At 48.7% G+C, this 22,330-nt stretch overlaps 3 protein-coding genes across 3 annotated transcripts; all 3 read left to right on the plus strand.

Moving 5' to 3' along the window:
- Nucleotides 1-238: 238 nt before the first annotated feature.
- On the plus strand, nucleotides 239-3,508 carry LOC4336851 (protein NRT1/ PTR FAMILY 8.3). Its single transcript, XM_015778826.3, has 5 exons — nucleotides 239-371; nucleotides 925-1,033; nucleotides 1,511-1,728; nucleotides 1,815-2,395; nucleotides 2,473-3,508. Exons 1-5 carry the CDS (start codon nucleotides 300-302, stop codon nucleotides 3,269-3,271), a joined length of 1,779 nt encoding a protein of 592 aa, XP_015634312.1. The 5' UTR covers nucleotides 239-299; the 3' UTR covers nucleotides 3,272-3,508.
- Nucleotides 3,509-11,364: 7,856 nt separating this feature from the next.
- Nucleotides 11,365-14,259, plus strand: LOC4336852 (protein NRT1/ PTR FAMILY 8.3). Its single transcript, XM_015778560.3, has 2 exons — nucleotides 11,365-11,536; nucleotides 12,331-14,259. Exons 1-2 carry the CDS (start codon nucleotides 11,489-11,491, stop codon nucleotides 14,008-14,010), a joined length of 1,728 nt encoding a protein of 575 aa, XP_015634046.1. The 5' UTR covers nucleotides 11,365-11,488; the 3' UTR covers nucleotides 14,011-14,259.
- Nucleotides 14,260-16,521: 2,262 nt separating this feature from the next.
- Nucleotides 16,522-20,625, plus strand: LOC4336854 (protein NRT1/ PTR FAMILY 8.3). The gene is made up of 4 exons (XM_015778304.3): nucleotides 16,522-16,839; nucleotides 17,011-17,073; nucleotides 18,621-18,929; nucleotides 19,020-20,625. Exons 1-4 carry the CDS (start codon nucleotides 16,789-16,791, stop codon nucleotides 20,376-20,378), a joined length of 1,782 nt encoding a protein of 593 aa, XP_015633790.1. The 5' UTR covers nucleotides 16,522-16,788; the 3' UTR covers nucleotides 20,379-20,625.
- The last annotated feature ends 1,705 nt before the right edge of the window (nucleotides 20,626-22,330 follow it).

Consider the following 22,330-nt stretch of genomic DNA (forward strand, 5'->3'; position numbering starts at 1 on the left):
GGCACAGGGGATAATAAGGGTTGGATGAAGTAAAAGCTTACACGTCTTGCGGGCTTTCTCTCCCAAAGCCGTTTAATTAAACTCGTGAAAACGATGGTTTTATCCGTCGCCGTCACCCCGTGGCCGGTACGGTGAAGATTTGCTCCACCCACTTTTTCTTCAGAAAACAATTAATACATGATTTGCTCCACCCCCCAACCATCATATTACTTTCTCTACCTCTGGGAGACTCGGACTCGCGGCGTTTGTTTTCTTTCAGCTTCAAGGAGGGGGCGCGCGGATAGCACCGGTGCACCGGCATGGACGCTGACCACGAGCGCCGGCGTCCCGAGCAGGGCGCTCTGAGGAGGCCGCTTTTAGCCGACGACGAGGTACGTGTGCTTCTGCTTCCCCGCGCGCCCCCGTAGCAGCAGTAGTATGTACTACCACCGACAGCTTCGCTGCCGGCGCCGCGCGCGAGATTGCTCGTTGCTTCGAATCGCGGAGGGCTCGTGTTCGCATCACCCGCGCTAGCCGGCCACCGCGGCCGGTACGTCGCGCGCGGCTTTCGCGTGTGCCGCCTGAATTGGGCCGTGCACGGTGCACCCGCGGCCCGCGGCGCCCCTCGTTGTCGAACAACACATGATGGATGGTCCACAGACCACAGCAGAAGCAGCTCCTCCACTGTACTATATGGTTGTAGACTTGTGGCCACCGCACTGCAGAGTGCAGAGGAGTCTTTCCGTTTATCGATTTCTGCTCTGCTGAAGATTGCGAGGTACAATAGGCTGGTTACCTTCGCATTCCAAATGGGGCTTCGATGAGAACACCAACTTATTTACTTACGTGGCAACTGCTTTATTGTTCTATTTTTTGGTCAAAATGAGATTGGTACTAGTATACGGCGACTCTGCTTTAAGGTTTTGCTTGCTGTAATGCTTGCAGGCATCTTCCTCAAATCAGAGCCTGGTATCTCAGGAAGATCGGGGACAAGAGGTGGCTGAGGTGCAGAAGGTTGAGAGCTGCTCCAACAAGGCACTGATAATCATCTTGAGTGAGTGCCTAGCCATACTTGCTCGACTTGTTCAAATCAGCAATATTGCAATATCGTCAGATGAAAATGCTGAGAAAAAAAAAGAGTTACTGTAGTACTGATTTGTCTAAAAAAACATAGGTCTGAAATAAATATGTGTGCAGTAGCAGTAGTCATCAGCTATAGTAGGTTAGACAACGATCGGATTAGACTGATTCTCGAGAAAAGGGAAACGTAGATTAGAGTCTGATTGAAAATAATGATATGACTATATGAGACCTGGTCTTATGCATGATTGGATCAAATAAATGTCAGATTACCATGCGCGGATATCCTAGGATTACCTTTCAACTTTTTCCAGAGTGATGTTTTTCAGCCAACACTACTGTCTTTTCATATTTTTGCCTTTTTTTTGTCTACCTCTGTTTACATTCTTGAACTGCCAATTCGAACTGAATTATGTAAGATTCTCACCAGTCAACCCATCCTAACTAACAGGCCTGCAATTCTTGGAAATCACTGCCTTCTACGGGGTCTACCTGAACCTGATAGTGTATCTTCAGGACGTTCTTCATGGCGACAGTGCTTCGAACGTGGCGACGGTCAGTTCTTGGGTCGGAACTGCCTACCTCATGCCCATCCTCGGCGCCGCCGTCGCCGACTCTTGCTGGGGAAAGTACACGACGGTGTTGGCCGGCTTCTCCATAGCTCTCGTCGTAAGCGATCTTCCCCTGTAATGCACACGATCTGCAGAAGCACAATGGCGCTCTCTGCTTCTCTGACGGACACAATCCGAACACAGGGCATGGTCACCATCACCGCGTCGGCCACGCTGCCGTCTCTGAGACCGCCGTCGTGCGGGCAGAGCGCCTACTGCGTCCCGGCGACGCTCAGCCAGAAGCTGGTCTTCTTCACGGGCATATACCTCTGCGCCCTCGGGATCGGCGGCGCGAAGGCCGTGCTGATCGCGTTCGGGCCGGAGCAGCTCGACGACGACGACGGCGGCGGCAAGAACGAGCGGGTGCGGGAGAGGAAGGCGTCCTACTTCAGCTGGTACTACGCGGTGGCCAACGTGGGCATGCTCACGGCGGGGACGATGCTGGTTTGGTTCGAGGACAACGTGAGCTGGGGGTTCGGGTACGGCCTGTGCGCGTCGTTCGTCGCGGTCGCGGTCGTCGTCCTCGCCGCGACAGCGCCCATGTACCGGATCCTGCCCCCGGCGGGCAGCCCGTTGAAGAGTGTGATCCAAGTGCTTGTGGCGTTCTCTCACAAGGCTAAATTGACTTTGCCGGACGATCCAACTGAACTGTACGAGGACGACGGCGTCAAGAACTCGTTGCAGCATCCGGTGCACGAACGATTAGAGCACACCAACCAATTCAGGTAGTAATCTAATATATTCTCATGGAGCTAGGTGAACAACCATGGTCTCAGAGACTCGTCCCTTTGCGATGCACTAGGTGTTTGGACAAGGCTGCCATTGTCAGCGACGAGGATCTGGAAGACGGCGACAGGTGGAGGCTGTGCACGGTGTCCCAGGTGGAGGAGGTCAAGATTCTGCTGCGGTTGATCCCGATATGGCTCACGTCGGCGGTCTACTTCATCGCGAACACGCAGGCTCAGACCACGTTCGTGCAGCAGGGCACCAAGACGGACGGCCGGATCGCGCGCGGCGCATTCTCCGTCCCGGCCGCGTCGCTGTCGTCCTTCCAGATGGCGTTCGTCGCCGTCTTCGTCACGCTCTACAACAGGGCCGTGATGCCCGCGGCGCGCCGGTGCCTCGGCCGCGCCGTGGCGTTCACGCCGCTGCAGCTCATGGGGTTCGGCCACGCGACGGCGGTCGTCGCGGTGGGCGTGGCCGCGTGCACCGAGGCGCGCCGGCTGCACGCGGCCAGGGCCGGGGCGCCCGCCATGGGCATCGCGTGGCTGCTGCCGCAGTACCTCGTGATGGCCGCCTCCGACGCGTCGCTCACCGTCGGGCAGCTGGAGTTCTTCTACGACCAGTCGCCGGAGACGATGCGGAGCGCGTCGACGGCGTTCTACTTCCTCGCCATATCGCTCGGGAACCTGCTCAACTCTCAGCTGGTGACTCTGGTGGCGAAGGTGACCGCGGTATGGGGCAATGCAGGGTGGTTTCCACTGGACTTGGATGACGGTCACCTGGATTACTTCTTCCTGCTCATCGTGGCCATCACCGCGGTGAACTTCGCAGTTTACGTCGCCCTCGCCAAGAACTACACGCCAAAGAAGGTTAGGTAGGGATTATACTTGACATTCGCTTGTGTCAGAACAACAGAAAAATGCTTTGACGACGGGATGCAGAACATGCGCCGGCGAAGGGGCTCGACGGCCGTCGTCGTCCGCCACTCCGCGTCGAGCACCTGAAATGGCAAGTGAATGGTCTTGCAATAAACAGCCATAGGAGGGCCTTATATGTAAAGAAACATAGTACATAGGCAAAAACATGGGCCTAATTTTAATGGGCCGATTTGGACAGATTGACTATCTGTGGGCTGTACCCTCAATTTGTTGGGCCAGCATGGATCGACATCACTGGCAGCGATCCAGATTTGATGGGCCAAGATGCGACGCAACTTTCGCCGGCGAACTAGACAAGCTGAATTTTGCGGGGGCTCCTTGCTAGGGGGCTTCCTAACGGGCGCGTGCACGCTAGCTGCCTATCTGGCGCAGCCGCGCACGTCCCTATTTCACTTCTCAGCGCTAATAACGCTGATTAGTATTGATGACCTTAATTAGCGCTAATGATAATTGTTAGTATTAGTTTTTTTTCAAAAAATAATACATAAATAGAACTTTTAACTCAGATGTGGAAAACTTTCAACCCGGATTTGAAACTTTCAATTCGGATTTAAAAACTTTCGACCCAGATTTGAAAACTTTTATCCAAATTTGAAAACTTTCAACTCAGATTTAAAAACTTTCGACTCGGATTTGAAAACTTTCAAGTCAAGATTTTTTTAAAACTTTTAACTCATATTTAAAAATTTTCAAGTCAAGATTTAAATACTTTCAATCTAATTTTTTTTTAAAAAAAAATTCAACTTATATTTTAAAACTTTCAAATCTAGATTTGAAAACTTTCAACTCGGATTTAAAAACTTTTAACTAAAGATTCGAAAATTTTCAATTCAGATTTAAAAACTTTCATCTGAAAATTTAAAACATTTAACTCAAATTTGAAAAATTTTATCTAAAAATTCAAAAAATCAACTCAAATCTTAAAAATTTTCTACTCAAATTCAAAACTTTCAACTAAAATCAAAGATGAAATATTCAACTTCTAAAATAAAAAAATTGCGAAAAAAGGCAAAGAGAAACTAAAAAAACGCATACGTAGGTTTAGGTTTTTCAGAAAAAAAAAGGACGTGGACGCCGTCCGCGCGCATACGCGCCAGCGCCGTGGGCCTTATGGGCCTAAACGCGCGCCGCCAACGCGTACGCGCGAATTAGCTCTGGCGCCTTGCTAGCGCGTTCGCGCTGATAGCGAGCACTCCCCTCTTTTAAGTCTTATTAACTATCTCTATTAGTTAATATACTTAACACTAATAATAGTAATTAGGAAATATTCTCGAGATTTTTTGGGAGATTTTTTACTAACAGATTGAAAACTTTTTAAGTTAGATTTGAAAACTTTCAATTTAAGTTTTAAATTTTAAAGTCAAATTTTGAAAACTTTCAACTTAGATTTGAAAATTTTCAAGTTAGATTTGAAAACTTTCAACTTAGATTCGAAAACTTTCAACTCGAGAATCGAGATTCGAAAACTTTCAAATCCAGATTTAAAATTTTTGAAAACTTTTAATTTGAGATTCGAAAACTTTCAACTCGAGATTCGAAAACTTTCAACTCCAGATTCGAAAAATTTGAAAACTTTCAAATCGAGATTTTAAAACTTTCAACTCGATATTTGAAAATATTCAAGTTCAAATTTAAAAATTTTCAACTCAAAATTTTAAAACTTTCAAACTCAAAACGTGCTAAAGATTAAAAATAAAAAAAAAGTGGGAAAAGACGAAAAAAATGGGTAAAAAAAGGGAAAAAAAGCGTAGGCGGAGGCGCGCGCGCCGAGAATTAGCGATCGCGAAATTTCGTTCTCCGTATCGTTGGGCTAGAACTGCCCATCGTACCTAAGTACCTATTTCGTTGATCTATTAGACCGTAAAAATTTGATCTGACGGTCACCAGCAATCCTCCTCCATAGCAGAAGAAGAGCGCGCGGGCTCCTACTTTTCTCCTCGGCCCTCACCGCCGCTCGCCGGAGCTCCCGTCGTGTTTCCCCCACCTACCCTTTTTCAGACATGCAGTTTTACAGGCTGGACGATCTGAACTACGTGGAGATTCGGCAAACCTGCCCATCAATTTTGACGGGGAGGTGATGCTGCCGATCTGATCAAGCACGCAGATCGGGCTATTATCTGTTCAATTCTCTCTTCTTCTTTTTTAAGGGTATCAGTACGAGATTGTGCTATTTCATTAAAAATAGAGGGAACAAAGTATAACTCGTAGGGATAAAAAAAAATGAGAAATGTACAAAACTGAGAAGGCCTATACACAATTTGATATAAAATCTCGTAGCCTCCTTGCTCCCGCCATGGTCCTAGTTGTTGCCTCTTCTTTTATTTTTTTCATAAGGTTAAGGGTCGCAGTCTCCTTGTGTTTGAAAACCCACTGATTTCTTTCCTTCCAGATCTCCTAAACTATTAAAATAATTAGAGTCCGAAGGCCTTTCTTAAGCACATACTTTATATTGGCTAGCATTTCTTACCAATTTTGGACGCTCTGGCATAGAGCCTAGTGGCATGGGTCCAGATGCTCGTAAGCCAAACGGCTTAGAGCAGGTACAATTAACATATTTTAATGAGATAAACGACGAGACAGAAGAGCAACGGACTACAGATCTGTAGCAAGCTACAGCACGGATTATAAGACGTAATGTGTGTATGACATGTGGGACAATATATTAATAGTATAGTAAGCAACTATTATATGAATAGCTATTAAATTGGCTGTAGATGAATTGGAGCTAACAGTGGGCTATACTATTAAACTCTTACCCAATCTCAAAAAACGAAGGAGAATCGAGCAGCGGAACAGTCTTCACAGAGATTTTTCCAGAGTTACATGCGACTAGTTCTAAAAAAGATTAAAAAGAATTTGAACGCAACGGTCGGCGGCAACTACCTCCTAGCAAAGATCAAAGAAGATTTCAGGCTTGCGGGAGTTGCGGCATCGTCTGGTTGGTGAGGGCGTGAGGCCACGGCGCGCTTTTACGAGTTTCGTCAAGCGGAGGTTGTTGAGCTCGATCGATCGCTGGTCAATCTCGACCGGCCTAAACTACTTGACCGAGGAAATTCGCCACCACCTGCTCTTCCCAAGTTTCTTTGGAGCTCTCGCGTCGTCCTCCCCTGGGGGCGGCACGGGAGGCGGCGACCCGGCCACCCCTCTCCCTCCCCTCCTCCCCCTCTGCTTCGCCGCCGCCCGAGCGGCCGCCGGCAAAGCCGGCCGGCCGCAAGGACGGCAGCGGCGGGGCCTCTCGCGTCCTCTCTTCCGGGCGGGCAGGGGGCCGTCCTAGGTGGAGCGGCGGTGACCGCTAGATCCGGCCCGCTCCGGCCGGATCTGGCGGGGCAGCGACTGGCGGCGGCGAGGGTGGCGGCAACGGCGGCGGGGAGGGCGACGGCGATGTCAAGGGCGCATGACGCTGGGCGGCGGTTGCTGAAGGCGGCGGGGACGGAGTTGGCCGATGGCACGGAGGCGGCGGCCTGGTGCTCTCGTGGCGACGACGGCACGTTACCTGGCGGCGACGGCGGCGGTACCCCCCAGATCCGCGCCTCTCAGCTGGAGCTGCAGAGTGGCGGCAGTTGGCGACGGCGGCGGCAGTTTGGCCGGCGGCAGTTTGGTCGGCGGCAGTTGGCGACGACGACGACGACGGCCGGCGGCAGTTGGCGACGACGATGACGACGGCCGGCGGCAGTTGGCGACGACAAGGACGACGGCCGGCGGCAGTTGGCGACGGTCTCGGCCGGATCTAGATACCGGCGGCAGTTGGTGACGACGGCGGCTGTGTGGTGTCGGCGGCGGCGGCGGCGGCAGTGGGCCGGCGGAAACGTGGTGGCTGCCGTGTCAACTGGCAACGGTGGTGGAAGCCATGGCGTTGAGATGCTAGCTGCTCGGTGGTGGAGGGCGACGGTGCAGCAAAGGTTTTGCGGAGGCGGTGGTGACGTCGGCGGCGGGGAAGGAGTCGGGTGCGAGGTGGGGATGATGACGGCGAGGTGGTTGGGTGTTCGGCAGCAGCGGCTGTGGTGGTGGTGACCGTGTTCGCAGTCACCGGAGGCATGGCGGCCTCGGTTGACTAGCCGAGGGCGTGGGAGACGGTCGCATCTGGTCGGCGCGGCACCGTTCGGTGGAGGGGTCGGAGACCGGCTTAGCACAGAGAAGTGCAGCCGATGGCAGCGCAGGCCAGCTCGGCGCGAGAGGCACGGGCGGCGGAGATGGAGGCCGGCTTGGCGCGGGAGGCGCAGCCGATGGAGGGAGGCCGGATTGGCGCGAGAGGCGCGTCCAGTAGAGGAGGCCGGCTTAGCGCAGAGAGGCGGCCGGCGGTGGAGGAGGCGACCTAGGTGTGAGGAGGAGCTGCCGGTGGGTGTGGCGCGGTCTTCGGTGCACGAAGGCTGGCCGGCGGGGGACGCCGGTGCAGGGGTCCCACATGTCGGCAAAGCTTGTGTGGTGGTAGAGCATCGTGCATCAGTCGTGGTTTCGCAGGGGCGATCTCGTCTGTGCCCTTTGTTGATCTAGTGGCGGTCGGTCACGCTTAGCGGCGGCCGATCCGGTGCTAGCCTTCTCCTGGTCGTGTGGGTAGTGGTATATTTTTTCCTTTTCCTAGTTACGACTCTCCAGGGTTGTAATCTTATAATTTTTTCCTGCTCTATCAATAGAACTTCGCACCGTCTCGTGCGAGTCGTTCAAAAAAAAAAAATCTCGACCGGCCTTCACGTACGTATGGCCGAAAGCGATAACTCGATTAGACGATAGTAAATCTCATCGAAATGGTGAGAATAAGCTGGACACTAAGGCCCTCTTTGTTTAGGCTTATAAGCCAACTTATAAGTCGAAAAGTTTAAGCCAAAACAAACAAGCAGCTTTTTCATTTGGCTTTTTTTGAAGCCATAAGCCACTCTAACACTATTAAGCCAAAAGCTAGATTGGAGAAGCTTTTTTGGCTTATATGAGATAGATGTATGACTCCACCACTAAACTTAGGACATTAAATCCACTGGCTTATAAATTATATAAGCCAATAAGTTGATTTAAAAGTCTAGGCCAATAAGCCTAAGCCTAAACAAAGAGGGCCTAAGGCCTTGTTTAGTTATTAAATTTTTTTTTCAAAAAATATTACATCGAATCTTTGGATACATACATATAGCATTAAATATATATAAAAAACTAATTGCACAGTTTGCATGAAAATCACGAGATAAATCTTTTGAGCCTAATTAGTCCATGATTAGCCATAAGTGTTACAGTAACCCGCATATGCTAATAACGGATTAATTAGACTTAATAAATTCGTCTCGCGGTTTCCAGGCGAGTTATGAAATTAGTTTTTTCCTTCGTGTCTAAAAACTCCTTCCGACATCTGGTCAAAACATATACCCATTTTTTTCACGAACGAAATACCCATTATTTGCTTCTCCACTTCTGACTCGTCCGTTTATCCACCTACCATTTCAGACATGAGATCTTGGGGGTCCATGTCATCAGCATGGCCTGACTGTTTGGGTGTAGTTGAATCTGAATGCGTGAGGACATTTTTGGGAGGACCTGGATTCAGGTATTGGTTGATGTTTTGGGGCCAGACTGTTTGGTAAAACAAGACTGATTAGTCATCGCATTGGATAAATTATATAGAAGGGATGTTGATCATAAGCTTTATTTATTTTGGTAGATTGATTACTACTTGCGCCTCAAGCGTGATTCAAATTAAGCAGAGAACAGAAGCCGCACAATAGGACTTCGCCACGGGTGATACCATCGGTGACGGTTGTGTGAGTTGGCGGGGAGAGCAGGGTGTAGGTGATCGTAACATTTCTTCAGTCAAAGCATCACGTGTTCATGTGATCTCACTATATAAGTCTTTTGTCCATCTTACTGAAAGTTCTCTAATAACCTGTCGATTTTACTGAATCTCTCAACAACCACATAATAACGGTGTCTTGCACCAAACAAACTGAAGGATCTCTAGCATAGTTGCATTTCCCTGTGACGTCAATGTGTTGGGTTTTTTTTACAGCAATTCGAGAAGCGTGCATATAAAAAATGAGAAAATAGAATATGAGTGCTTGTACTTCCAAAGACAGCTTTAGGCTGTGTTGAACAGGACATGTTGGTAACTAATCTTCTCTACACGTAAAATGGAATGGCTTATTAGTACATGATTAATTAAGTATTAGCTAAAATGCTTGAAAATGGATTGATATAATTTTGTAATGCAACTTTTCTATTTTTTCTATAAAATATACACTGTTTAGCAGTTTAAATATCGTGCACAATAAAAATAGGGGGGGTTAGAAATTGGAAAAAGGGGAGTATATATATACCGCAGCCTTAGAAGAGGTAGAAACAAATATGGATAAGATTCAGACAGAATTAAGCATTTTATTCCCTTCTGTGTTTTTTTCCATCTTAGTTCTACGGTGAGCAGTTGCAGACCGCAAAAGTGCAAAACATGTCTAGTTTGTATGCACGCTAACCGCTAAGGCATGCATGCATATGGTCGATTGTTGAATGTTGACTGAGCTAAATTCTCTCTTATCACTCCGCTTTCATTATCAGCAATAAATCTGTTAACTTTGCATTGTCCACAAACAAAAGAACAACGGTAACAAAGCAATACATGAGAAAATCGCGTGGATTTAGAATTGCGTGTTGTCAAGACAAACACTTCATTATTTGCATATTGGATAATCATATTAGATCAGGTTAGAATGGTGTAACAAAATTCAGAAAGACCGCTTCACGTTTATAACGCGTACCTGAACTATCCAACCAGACACTATATTGTTTGTTTATTGTCAGAGGAAATGGAGGAATGGAACGCGTCAGTTATGACAAAGATGAAGCAACTGTGTCGAACACCTAGTACCGTGTCCGAAGAACCAGCAGAGTTACGGTGCATGCTACTATGAAAAGAGCAAATTGAAGCAGTAAACAGTGACAGCGACTTAGGATTGCTCGTGCAGTTGCTTGGTTTTTCCTTGCTGATAGTGAATGTAGGTGAAGAACAAAAACTCTTTCCGAAGAGGTCTCGCTGTCTCACCTGTCTTCTTGTAGTTTGACTGTTATTCTGAGCAGCTGATGTAATTTCAAGTAGTAGTGGATAAGTGCCCTGCGTGCACATTTTAATCCCGCTGGACCGTTCATGCTTGTACAGAAATTCCCTCTCTCTTTTTTTAACAAAGGGAGGGAATTCCGACCTTGCAGGTAGCCACCTTAAAGATTGAGCACATTTCCTGACCAAATTACAGTGTTTGTTCTGAACTCTGAAGTTCAGTGGTGGTACCTAAACGTGATCGCAAAGAACAAGAAACCTGAAACTTACAAGAAAAATGGAAAAGTACCCACCACATGCCGAATTATCTTTGACGGATCTTCCACAGATAACCTTGATACGGTTTCTTCAGTTTTCTCCAGCACGGGTCAAAGACACTGAACTGAATCTTCTTCTGACAGTGAAGCAGGGAACACCACATTAAGCCGAGACGCATCTTTCCGTAGATAGCCGCCGAGGTAAATTCGGCACGTTTCAGAATCCAGCTAGAAGATTGGGTGCAGCAAATTCTCGATAGATAGTTGTTGCCACGGCGGCACGCCGTCCTCAAAAAGGCGCAGATCGCACTCCGGACAAAAGTGCAGTAGTAGTCTCCTTCAGGAGCCAAGACTAATCGGAGCAGCTGCTAGCCTGCCACAGCCAGCCTTCGCAGCCCGCGACCAGCACAGCTCGGAAATTTCCCGCACGTCTCGCGACCAAAAACCATTACGACCAACTGCTTGCTTCTCGATCTTTAATTAATTCTGCAGTGGACTAGTATTTTACGCATGTGCGCGCTAAAATAGAGCAATGAAACCGTGCAAGGAAAGCATAAATGCGTAATAGTAGTATAATACAATTTGCGTTCACCTAAAAACGCAGAGATTTGAATTGATCTCGCGCTGATATTTTTTATTTTTCTCACTGGGGTGGGTAGATGGTGACTGCGGCCAGGGCGCTTACCTGTTCTCTCCATCTCTCTCGCGGGAAGCGTATATAAGCTGCCCTGCTTGCCGCTCATTTCCATCTCTCGTGCTCAGCTCGCAGCCAAAAACCCCAAGGCGCTCTCACGACGGCAGGAGCTAGCTTAGCTGCAGAAAAAGCAGGTGACGTTGAATTCTGATTTCTGAACGAGTTGCAGCAGCATAGCGACAATGGACGCCGGCGACGCCATGGAGAGAGGCCAGCAGCGGCTGCCAGAGGTAAGCATATGCACAACTTCACAACTATCTCGTTCTCCTCCTCTCACCGGTTTCGCTCATCATGAATTGATCTTTCTTAGTACTCCAGTTTGCAACTTGGAAACAAGCGATGGCAGTGAGAATGCACGCATATGGATCATAACTATAGCATAGTAATTTTCAGGCATGCTGTTATTGGTTTCACCTTCTTTAAATTCAGAGTTCAGATTGAAGAATGGGTTGTTATCAGGTTCACCAAAATGACAGAACAGAGGTGAATAGGTGAACGAAGGAAACAGTCATGGTCTACATCTATGTGGTGCAGTTGCACCACTATTTGACCCTTTTCTACGCAAGATAGAGAATAATGTTACGGCTAAGACGAACCGTATCCAAACACACTATAGTCGTACGACGTATTGGCACGTTGCCACGAGGGTGAGTTGGTGGCAACACACTCATTGGTCAGGTCTCCATGGTTAAAACGAGCGTGAAAAATTCTGAAGTCAGAAAAAATTAATAGTGTGTGTTTAATACTAAGAAATTTTGTCAGACTTTTCACGCATAAGTTTAAAAAAAAGTTGGTCAGAAAACTAAAGCAACAGAACACATACACACAAGTGCACCACAACCACCGTATACCTTTCGTATTCATCTGTACAAAGCTGCTTCCTTTATCCCTTTACGATTTTCAAGTACAATCGCTGACGTCTACAACAACGCCGCAAAAACTTTGATGGCTTGTTCAGATATACAAGAAATAAAAAAAAATGTAAACTGACATGTTCTCCCCAAACTTTGAACTTGATCTGCAGAGCTGGAACCCGAAACTCCAGGACGACGTCAGCCTGACGGTGCCACTCATCCAGGACAAGAAGAGCGGGAGCAAAGCGCCGGCGGTGGTGCTAGGATTCGAGTGCTTGGAGAGCACAGCGTTCAACGGCATTGCCACGAACCTGGTGGTGTACCTGGAGACCGTCCTGCACGGCAGCAGCCTCGCGAGCGCGTCCAATGTCACGACGTGGTTCGGCACGAGCTACCTCACGCCGGTGTTCGGCGCCATCATCGCCGACACGTTCTTCGGCAACTACAACACCATCCTCGTCTCCCTCGTGTTCTACCTCCTGGGCATGGTGCTGGTCACCTTCTCGGCGTTCCTGCCGACCACCGCGCTGTGCGCCGTGGCGGGCTCGACGTCGTGCCAGCAGCCTGTGTTTGGCGCGCAGACCATCGCCTTCGTGGGGCTCTACCTCGTGGCGTTCGGCAGCGGCGGCGTGCGCGCGGCGCTGCTGCCGTTCGGCGCGGAGCAGTTCGACGACGACAACGCGGTGGACCGGGAGCGGAAGATGTCCTTCTTCAGCTGGTTCTACATGTGCGTCGACTTCGGGATGATCGTGTCGGGCCTATTCATCGTGTGGATCCAGCAGAACGTGAGCTGGGGACTCGGCTTCGGCATCGCCACGGTTTGCGTCGCGATCGCGTTCGGCGGCTTCGTGCTCGCCACGCCCATGTACAAGCGCAGCATGCCCACCGGCACGCCGCTCAAGAGCCTCGCCCAGGTGGTGGTCGCCGCGTGCCGGAAGGTCAGCCTCCGTGTCCCCGCCGACGCCGCCCTCCTCTACGAGGTCCATGACAAGATCGATCAGCCCAAGATCACGCACACCGACGAGTTCAGCTTTCTTGACAAGGCGGCGGTGATCGTGCAGTCCGACCTGGAAGAGGACTCGAACGACGCCTCGGCGGCGGCCGCGGGCTCGTGGAGGCTATGCACGGTGACGCAGGTGGAGGAGCTCAAGATCCTGATGCGGCTGCTGCCGATATGGGCGACGAGCATCGTGCTGTCGGCGGCGTACGCGCAGCTGAACACCACGTTCGTGCAGCAGGGCGCCGCGATGAACATGCGGATCATGTCGTTCACCATCCCCGCCGCGTCGATGGTGTCCTTCGAGGTGTTCTGCGTCCTGGCATGGGTGCTCGTCTACGGCTCGGTGATCGTGCCGCTCCTCAGGAGCTTCTCCCCGGCCAACGGCGAGCCGTCGCAGCTGCGGCGCATGGGCGCCGGCCGTCTGCTCATCGCGGTCGCCATGGCCATCGCCGCGCTGGTGGAGATGGTGCGCCTCGACGCGGCGGCGCGCGGCGAGTCCCTGAGCATCGCGTGGCAGATGCCGCAGTACTTCATGCTGGCCGGCGGTGAGGTGTTCTGCTACATCGCGCAGCTGGAGTTCTTCTACAGCGAGGCGCCGGAGTCCATGAAGAGCATCTGCACGTCGCTGGCGCTGCTCACCGTGGCGCTGGGAAGCTACATGAGCTCCTTCATCTACGCCGTCGTGAACGCGTTCACCGCCGTGGACGGCCGGCCCGGGTGGATTTCGGACAACCTCAACGAGGGACACCTGGACTACTTCTTCTGGGTCATGTCGGCGCTGTGCACGCTCAACTTCGTCGTGTACAGCGCGTTCGCGCGGAACTACAAGGTGAAGACGGTCGTGTCATGATCGCTCGCCCACACGTCCGCGCGTACATAGGCAAAACAAGGTAGCGTTAGGAACGGGGTGCGTCCAGGAAATACACGGGACACGTCCGGTGCACCTGCGAAACGGTTTTTGTATCGCAGCGACCAATATCTTCTGGCTGCTGCTGATCGACGCCATCGTGTTCCTTGTTGTTTATTGTTTCTTTCTTTTTGTCGGTTTTACTGGAAAGGAAATACGGATGGGCAACAGGACATCCATGAACTTTATTTATGCTGTGGTCCTGAAAGAAAAAACAGAAGGAAATGCAATGTGGAAACATGGTGTGACCGTGTGAGTGATACCGCACATTTCATGGTAGTACTCTGCAACAGTTATGGCCGTTGGTGATCAAATCTCTATGGGCCGTTTGTAAATCTCGACCATAAATCAAAACTCTTAAATTTATGGGCCATTTGTAAACTTGCCAACGCTAGGACCCAGAATGCGCTGTCGAGAGTCCAGAGCCCAGCCTTGGCCGCAGTGATGAATAAATGGGCCATATCTGGACCGGCATCATCGAAGTGTATCTACAGCCAGGAAAAGGCCCATTTGGCTCCCTCAAATATATGAGTCATATACACGGTAAAATTTACAACAAAATAGTCAAAGTTCACATTATTTGCTATAGGACACCGTAAAAACATGATAATTAGTTACTAGACACGAACAGATTATTTTATTATATCCGTTGCAAGTACAGATAGAGAAACTTTTTAAAATGATAAGTTTGTCCATAGGGCTTATTTATTTTTAACCCGAGCAGATCTAGTTCAAACCGGACCCATACTAAGAGAGTGAGAATGGACTGGATTGGGAGAGTCAGAATGGTCTGGTCTGATTTGAATCAGACCCAATCACCTTACAAACAGATCAACACATGAGTAATTTACTACTTTCCACGCTGTTACTCTCCGCGTTTGTACCGGATGTAATGAAATCCGTGTTTTCATTGTGTCCTTTAACAAATACTCCCTCCGTCCCATAATATAAGTGATTTTGAGTTTTTGTTTGCATTATTTGACCACTCGTCTTATTTAAAAAATTTGTGCAAATATAAAAAACGAAAAGTTGTGCTTAAAGTACTTTGGATAATAAAGTAAGTCAAAAAAATAAATAATAATTCTAAATTTTTTTAATAAGACGAGTGGTCAAATAGCGTAAGTAAAAACTATAAATCCCTTATATTATGGGACGGAGGGAGTACGTGTTTTTAATGTCCAGTAACAAATACCACAAATTTTAAATGTACTATAGTAAATTTTGCCAAACTAATAAATATACATGTCATATAGTGATTTGCATCGTCGGGACTTCTTTCTTATGAAGCTACCTTATGATTTTCAGTTCTGACGAGCAGGAGCTTGGGACACGGAGACAAGCTTTTGACAGCTAAAACTTAATTAATTACTTGAGATTTAGGGTTATCTCCTAAATTTCTGTTAGATTCTGACAAGATACAGTGAATATTTTGAAGTACAAAATGTATAAGCAAGTTCACTATAGTATTGAACAGCCCATTGTTTCGTTAATTTGGGGAATAAGCGAAACGGCTTATTTGTAAATAAAAAATAATTTATAAATAAAATTTTTATATCGTGTTCTTAGCGATTTAAAAATAAAGGTTGAAAAATAAACTTCGATGAAAAAAATCTCAAAATTAACTCTAAATTTAAATTTTAGCCGATAAGTATAAGCATAATCTGCTCCTGCTTGGGAGGATCATGATGTACTACTTTGATTGCGTCAATTTTACTCCTTCCGCTTGAGCAAACGGCGATGATAAATTTATTTCACAGCCCTCGCAGCCATGCATCAACACGTAATTAAGTACTAGTTGACAGTGAAAGAAAACGTAGTTAATTGCGTCGACATACTGTAGAACTGTCAGCTCCTATATAAGTAGAACCACCCACCCCCATTAAGTTATCCACTGTCTTATTCTGTCCACGTCATTAAACAAAGCCACAAAAAGGCCTTCGCGGCCTCTTGCATTTCTGCAGGTCGCGGAGCGGGTGCACCGAAATTTCCCGTCTCGCGTCGCGAACTAACTTAAATATAACCATCACTTGCTAATACTTTATCCAATTATCTAGTAGTTCTTGCGTTCTCTCGTGAGAATCTCATCGCGTGATGATTTCGGGCAGTGGACCGGTGTCGCGCATGTGCGCGTTAATAACCATTTGATAGCCACGAATCAATTAGAACATGTACAATAGCAGGCTATAAACCAGCTATAACCACATATCGAGAAGAAAAGAGAAGAGAGAAGAAAGCGGACTATAGATTTATAGCCGGCTGCAACACGGACTCCAATACGTTATGAGTATATAAGAGATAGGACCGAATATTAATGATGTAGTATATTTTTATAGATAACTATTATATAAATGGGCTATTAGATTGACTATAAATGATTTGGAGCCCAGTTGGCTATACTATTGAACTTGCTCTTAACAAGTACTACAACTGCAGCGTTTGAACCGATCTCGCCTCGCTCTAATAACACTTCATCTTCCGAGTTCCGATTGTCCGGGGTTGGTGAGTTGGTCTGTTGGTGGCCGGGGCGCGGGCGCGCTTACCTGTTCTCCCTCGCGTGGAGCTCTTTGACTACGCCCGCCAGCTGCGCGTGTGTATAACCTTGCTTGCTTGCCTCTCACAGCCGAAGTCGCAGGCGCAGTCAGGAGCTATCGGGAAAACGGGATTTCCCCCAGCTTTCCAAGGTTCGCGGGTCAATCTCGCAGTGATACTCCGGCGGCGGCAATGGACGCCGGCGAAATCATCGTGGCCCAGCCATCGCCGCGGCTGTATAAGGTATGTGAAACTTCATGAGCGAGCTCGCCGTCGACCCAAGCTTAGGGAGATATAGGGATTGATATTATCGGTGCAGCAGTGCGTGATTAGTTGTTTAGTTTAGCTTGCTTCTTAATTTGAGGGCTTTCATTTGGAGTTTATAATCTGATTGTTTGGATTGCTTTTGTGCAGAGTTTGACTTTCCGGAGGATCGCGACGAAGGAAAGGACCATTCCCCAGGATGAAGAGATGAAGGTAAGCACCTCTTGATCACGTTTGAACTCGTCCTCTGTTGTTAATTAGTCATTAACTTGCGTAGTTGTAGTCCGTAGTAATAGAAAAACTTGGCGGGCGGGGTGCGATGTGTGATGATCTGCTGCAAGAACTGAGAAATTTTTGCGTCAAAAAGGAACTGAGAAATTTTTGGATAATGGATCACATAACTCGTCTTCTAAACTCTAATAAATGGATGTATACGACCATTTTGTGCATTCGTTTTAGTAAAAAAAGCAGCTACACATTGTTTTCTTGTTTTTGCTAGTACTTTAATATAGTATACATGCTATATTGTTGGTTTATTACGGATTCCATTTTTCAGGTGTCCTATGGTAATAATTTTCGCAAGTGTTTTTTTTTGAATTCATCACTGCAGACAACAAGAAATATGATTTAATGGTCAAATTGATTACCCTGCAAATTGTGTTGTGACAATAAAATGATATTCTCAATTTCAAGAGGCCAGCATGCAATTTCTACTATCATAAAATAGTGAAATTAATTGACCGTATCAAGAACTGTACACAACTGTTAGGTTTTTCAAGTTATTGTACTAGACCGTATCCACCTGCCAGATTTTTGTTCTAAAAGCGTAATTTATTTTATATTAAGCTATTATCAATATCTCGATGCAAATGTGTGTTCTTTTTTATTAAAAGATTCTTTCACTAGGGAAAAACGTCCGGCCAATCAATTTGTCCCAGCATAGTCGCCCTATGGGCTATTTTTATAGGCCTTAGGCAGCCGTACGCCCTGTTGAAAAAAAAAAAGACTCCCAGCTCAAACCCAGCCCAAAACATCTGTTAATTTGGTTTTACATGTAAAATCATTGGGAGCCCGTAGATTCAGAAACAAAGGTCTCAAATTGGATATTTTTCTTAATTTTTATATTATTTCATATTATTTCTAAAAGATTAAAAAATAAATTACAGTTTTAAAGTTTTGCAAAAATTTACTCCTCCCGCCCTACCGTAGAGCGATATATGTGACATGGCAATCCAGGGAGGGGGTGCCGTGGCAATTTTGCATAAATCGCCCTCCCCTAGGACGATTTATTCTTGAGAAGGAGCCATCTATAAAATTGTCATGACGCAAAATTTAGTGATGCATCGGGTGCGTTATGGCAATTTTACAAGGCTCCCACCCGAGGAGAAATCGCCTTCCTGTAAAGTGATTTATCTTTCAAGGGGGCCACCTACAAATTGTCACGGTATACCTCCCACGGGGTGCCATGCCACATAGATTGTCCTATTGTAAGGTGATTTATAAGTCCACTTTTCGATATGTAAAATTTTAAAATGATAATTTATTTTTTAATTTTTTTTAAAAAAATAAACAAATCCTCAAATTGTGCAATCTTTTGAGGCCTTATTTCGTTGCAAACTTTTTCTTCAAACTTCTAACTTTTCTATCACATCAAAACTTTTTTACACACGTAAACTTTCAACTTTTCTATCACATTGTTTTAATTTTAACCAAACTTTCAATTTTAACGTAAACTAGACACATCCTGACTTCGTTCGCAGATTCGCAGCCCGAGGTTCCAGGACGAAAGCCTCACTGCGCCATTTATACTAGACAAGAAAGCGAGGAGCAAAGCGCCAACAGTGGTCCTAGGATTCGAGTGCTTGGAGAGCACAGCATTTAACGGCATTGCCACGAACCTGGTGGTGTACCTGGAGACTCTCCTGCACGGCAGCAATCTCGCGAGCGCGTCCAATGTCACGACGTGGTTCGGGACGAGCTACCTCACCCCGGTGTTCGGCGCCATCATCGCCGACACGTTCTGGGGCAACTACAACACCATCCTCGTCTCCCTCGTCTTCTATCTCCTTGTAAGCATCAATGCATTTTGCAAGATAGTATGTTGAAATCCATATGTCCAATGTGCTTAATTAACTTTGCAATCCATCGTCTGTGTGCAGGGTATGATGCTGGTCACCTTCTCGGCGTTCCTGCCGACCACCGCGCTGTGCACCGTGGTGGGCTCGTCGTGCCAGCAGCCACTTCTTGGCGCGCAGACCATCGCCTTCCTCGGGCTCTACCTCGTGGCGTTCGGAAGCGGCGGTGTGCGCGCGGCGCTGCTGCCGTTCGGCGCGGACCAGTTCGACGATGACAACACGGCCGACCGCGAGCGCAAGATGTCCTTCTTCAGCTGGTTCTACATCTGCGTCGACTTCGGGATGATCGTGTCGGGCCTTTTCATCGTGTGGATCCAGCAGAACGTTAGCTGGGGACTTGGCTTCGGCATCGCCACGGCCTGCATCGCGCTCGCCTTCGGCGGCTTCGTGCTCGCCACGCCCATGTACAAGCGCCGCATGCCCACAGGCACGCCGATCAAGAGCCTCGCGCAGGTCGTGGTTGCCGCGTGCCGGAAGGCAAGACTCCGTGTCCCCGCGGACACTACTCTTCTCTACGAAGTCCATGACAAGATCAACCAGTCGAAGATAGCGCACACCGACCAGTTCGGCTTTCTTGACAAGGCCGCGGTGGTCATGGAGTCCGACTTGGAAGAGGAATCGAACGACGTCGCGGCGGATGCCTCGTGGAGGATCTGCACGGTGACGCAGGTCGAGGAGCTCAAGATCCTGCTGCGGCTATTGCCGATATGGGCGACGAGTATCGTGCTTTCGGCGGCGTACGCGCAGCTGAACACGACGTTCGTGCAGCAGGGCGCCGCGATGAACATGCGGATCATGTCGTTCACCATCCCGCCCGCGTCGATGGTGTCCTTCGAGGTGCTCTGCGTCCTGGCATGGGTTCTCATGTACAGCTCCGTGATCGTGCCCATGCTCAACAGCTTATCCCTGGCCAACGGCGAGCCGTCGCAGCTGCAGCGGATGGGCGCGGGGCGGCTGCTCATGGCGTTCGCGATGGCCGTCGCGGCGCTGGTGGAGATGATGCGGCTGGACGCGGCGGGGCGCGGCGAGTCCCTGAGCATCGCGTGGCAGATGCCGCAGTACTTCGCGCTGGCCGGCGCGGAGGTGTTCTGCTACATCGCGCAGCTGGAGTTCTTCTACAGCGAGGCGCCGGAGTCCATGAAGAGCATGTGCACGTCCCTGGCGCTGCTCACCGTGGCGCTGGGAAGCTACATGAGCTCATTCATCTACGCCGTCGTGAACGCGTTCACCGCCGTGGACGGGCGGCCCGGGTGGATATCGGACAACCTCAACGAAGGACACATGGACTACTTCTTCTGGGTCATGGCGGCGCTGTGCACGCTCAACTTCGTCGTGTACAGCGCGTTCGCCCGGACCTACAGGGTGAAGCTGGTCGTGTCGTGATTGTTCGTTACTCCCTTACCATGATCAGGTTACACGCAATCGTGGTCGTATTGTGTTACAGAAGAATCTTGTACTCCTAGCTAGCAATAGCGACAGCCGACAGTATGTGTAAAGTTCAAGGAAAAAAAACAAGGTTTGATGGGCTGACAGCCCAGCAGCTTCCTTTATGGGCCGTGTGCTTGCCACCGGGGCTGATCGGTCCAAAAGGCTACTCCAATAAAAGGAAAACGTCCACTTTGATTCGTAACGTTTAAACCCAAAATCGGGTATAAGGACTCTCTCAACTATTAAAATCGATTAAAAATAGCCCCTACAATAATACTATTAAGGATGGTATTTGCTGATGTGGCATGCTAACCATAATCAAAACCACGAGTTAGTAAGAAAATTGGGAATATTACATGGAGTCGACATGTCATTCTCACTATTCTTTCCCTTTTTATTTCCCTCCCTCTCTGCTCCCATATCTCTCTCTCCTCCCTCTTTCCCGTCGGCAGTAGAGAGGACAGGAGCGATGGCAGGTGCTCGAGGATGGTGGCAGTAACCACCAGCATTGGTAGCCATAGGTGTCAGAGAGGTGGATGGGGAACAGGCGACGGCTGAAGAAACAGGCAGCCCAATCTCACCTGATATGCCCACACCGCTCCTGGCCCATAATCCCCATAATCATTATGGTCACAACGATAGCTGAACCCCGTCCATGAGAAGTTCACCTGCCCATCCATGGAAAGAAAGGAAGCAACGGTGGTGGTCGGAAGGTCTCTTTGAGCTCAAGCTCATCTCCTTGTCCCCATCGTCGGTGAGGCCCTTCAAGCTCTGGGATCCGGCAACAAAAGAAACCAAGCTACTCTGGCTCTGAATGGCACTCGATGGTAAAGTTCCTGACTAGTCACGCATCCAGAGCTCAGACAAGCCCATGCAGTAGTCTTCCGATAGAAGTGCATAGGGTGGCCAAATCCATCACGTCCTAGATCAAGGAGGCACCAACTATGGGGACCGAGGCAGTTCGACCATGCTTTGCATGGGTCTCTGCCGCCGGCACCTACCCATAGCCCAACGTCCTCCTCCCTGAAGCCACCCACGTCGCTTTCTTCATCATCTTCCCCTCTCTATTGCGGTTTGCGACAAGGCCCACGAGCAAGAATGGGATTGAGCGAGGGTGGCGACGGTAACCTGAGGCCTGGCGGAGTGCGACGATGCCAACATTGTCGAAGGGGAGGCAAAGCGGCAGCGTGGAGCAGAGCGAAGGACGCCCTTCGCGAACTCGATTGTTGAATCAATTGAAGAAGGGATTGGGCTTCTGCGAGCGTGGGGTTACGTCGTTGTCGTGGAGGGCAGCAAGTTGTGGACATGGATGCGCCTGGTGCTACCAATGCCGGAGAAGGAGACGGTGTACCGGCTTGTGAGGGGAGGGCAACAGTAGGGCGATGACCGCGATAGCAACCCAACATGGCCGGAAAGCCATGCTAGGGTTTTTTTTTCTCTTCCTCCTACCATGCCTCCACTTTCGCTCCGCTCTGCTCCTAGCCCACCATCTCCCTACCCCCAATCGAGCTCGTCGATGTGGGCCCTGCATGCTGACTCAACCAGTTGGATCAGATCAACGAGCTATGTCAGTGCAAATGTTGAAGGAGACAAATTATAACGGTTTCAATAGCTAGAGGGTTAAAATATCTTAAATTGGGTTTGAGGGAAACAATTTTGATTGGATATAGTAGTATATTTTGAGGGAGTCACAGTGAACTTATTCCCCAATAAAATATGTAAAGATTCCTTGAAAAATCCGGCACGAGATCGAGAGGCCCATTACCATATGGACCACATGGCCCCGCAACGTTCGAATTGAGAAGACAAATCGGCCGCAAAGCCTCGACTGCCTAACGGTCAAATGCCTCCTCGAATTCAAAACCACCCCCGCTCCGCCTTTATATCCGACTCCCACGCTCCCTTCC

Source organism: Oryza sativa, chromosome 4, assembly GCF_034140825.1.
Source record: "Oryza sativa Japonica Group chromosome 4, ASM3414082v1".
In the NCBI taxonomy this organism is placed as follows: domain Eukaryota; kingdom Viridiplantae; phylum Streptophyta; class Magnoliopsida; order Poales; family Poaceae; genus Oryza; species Oryza sativa.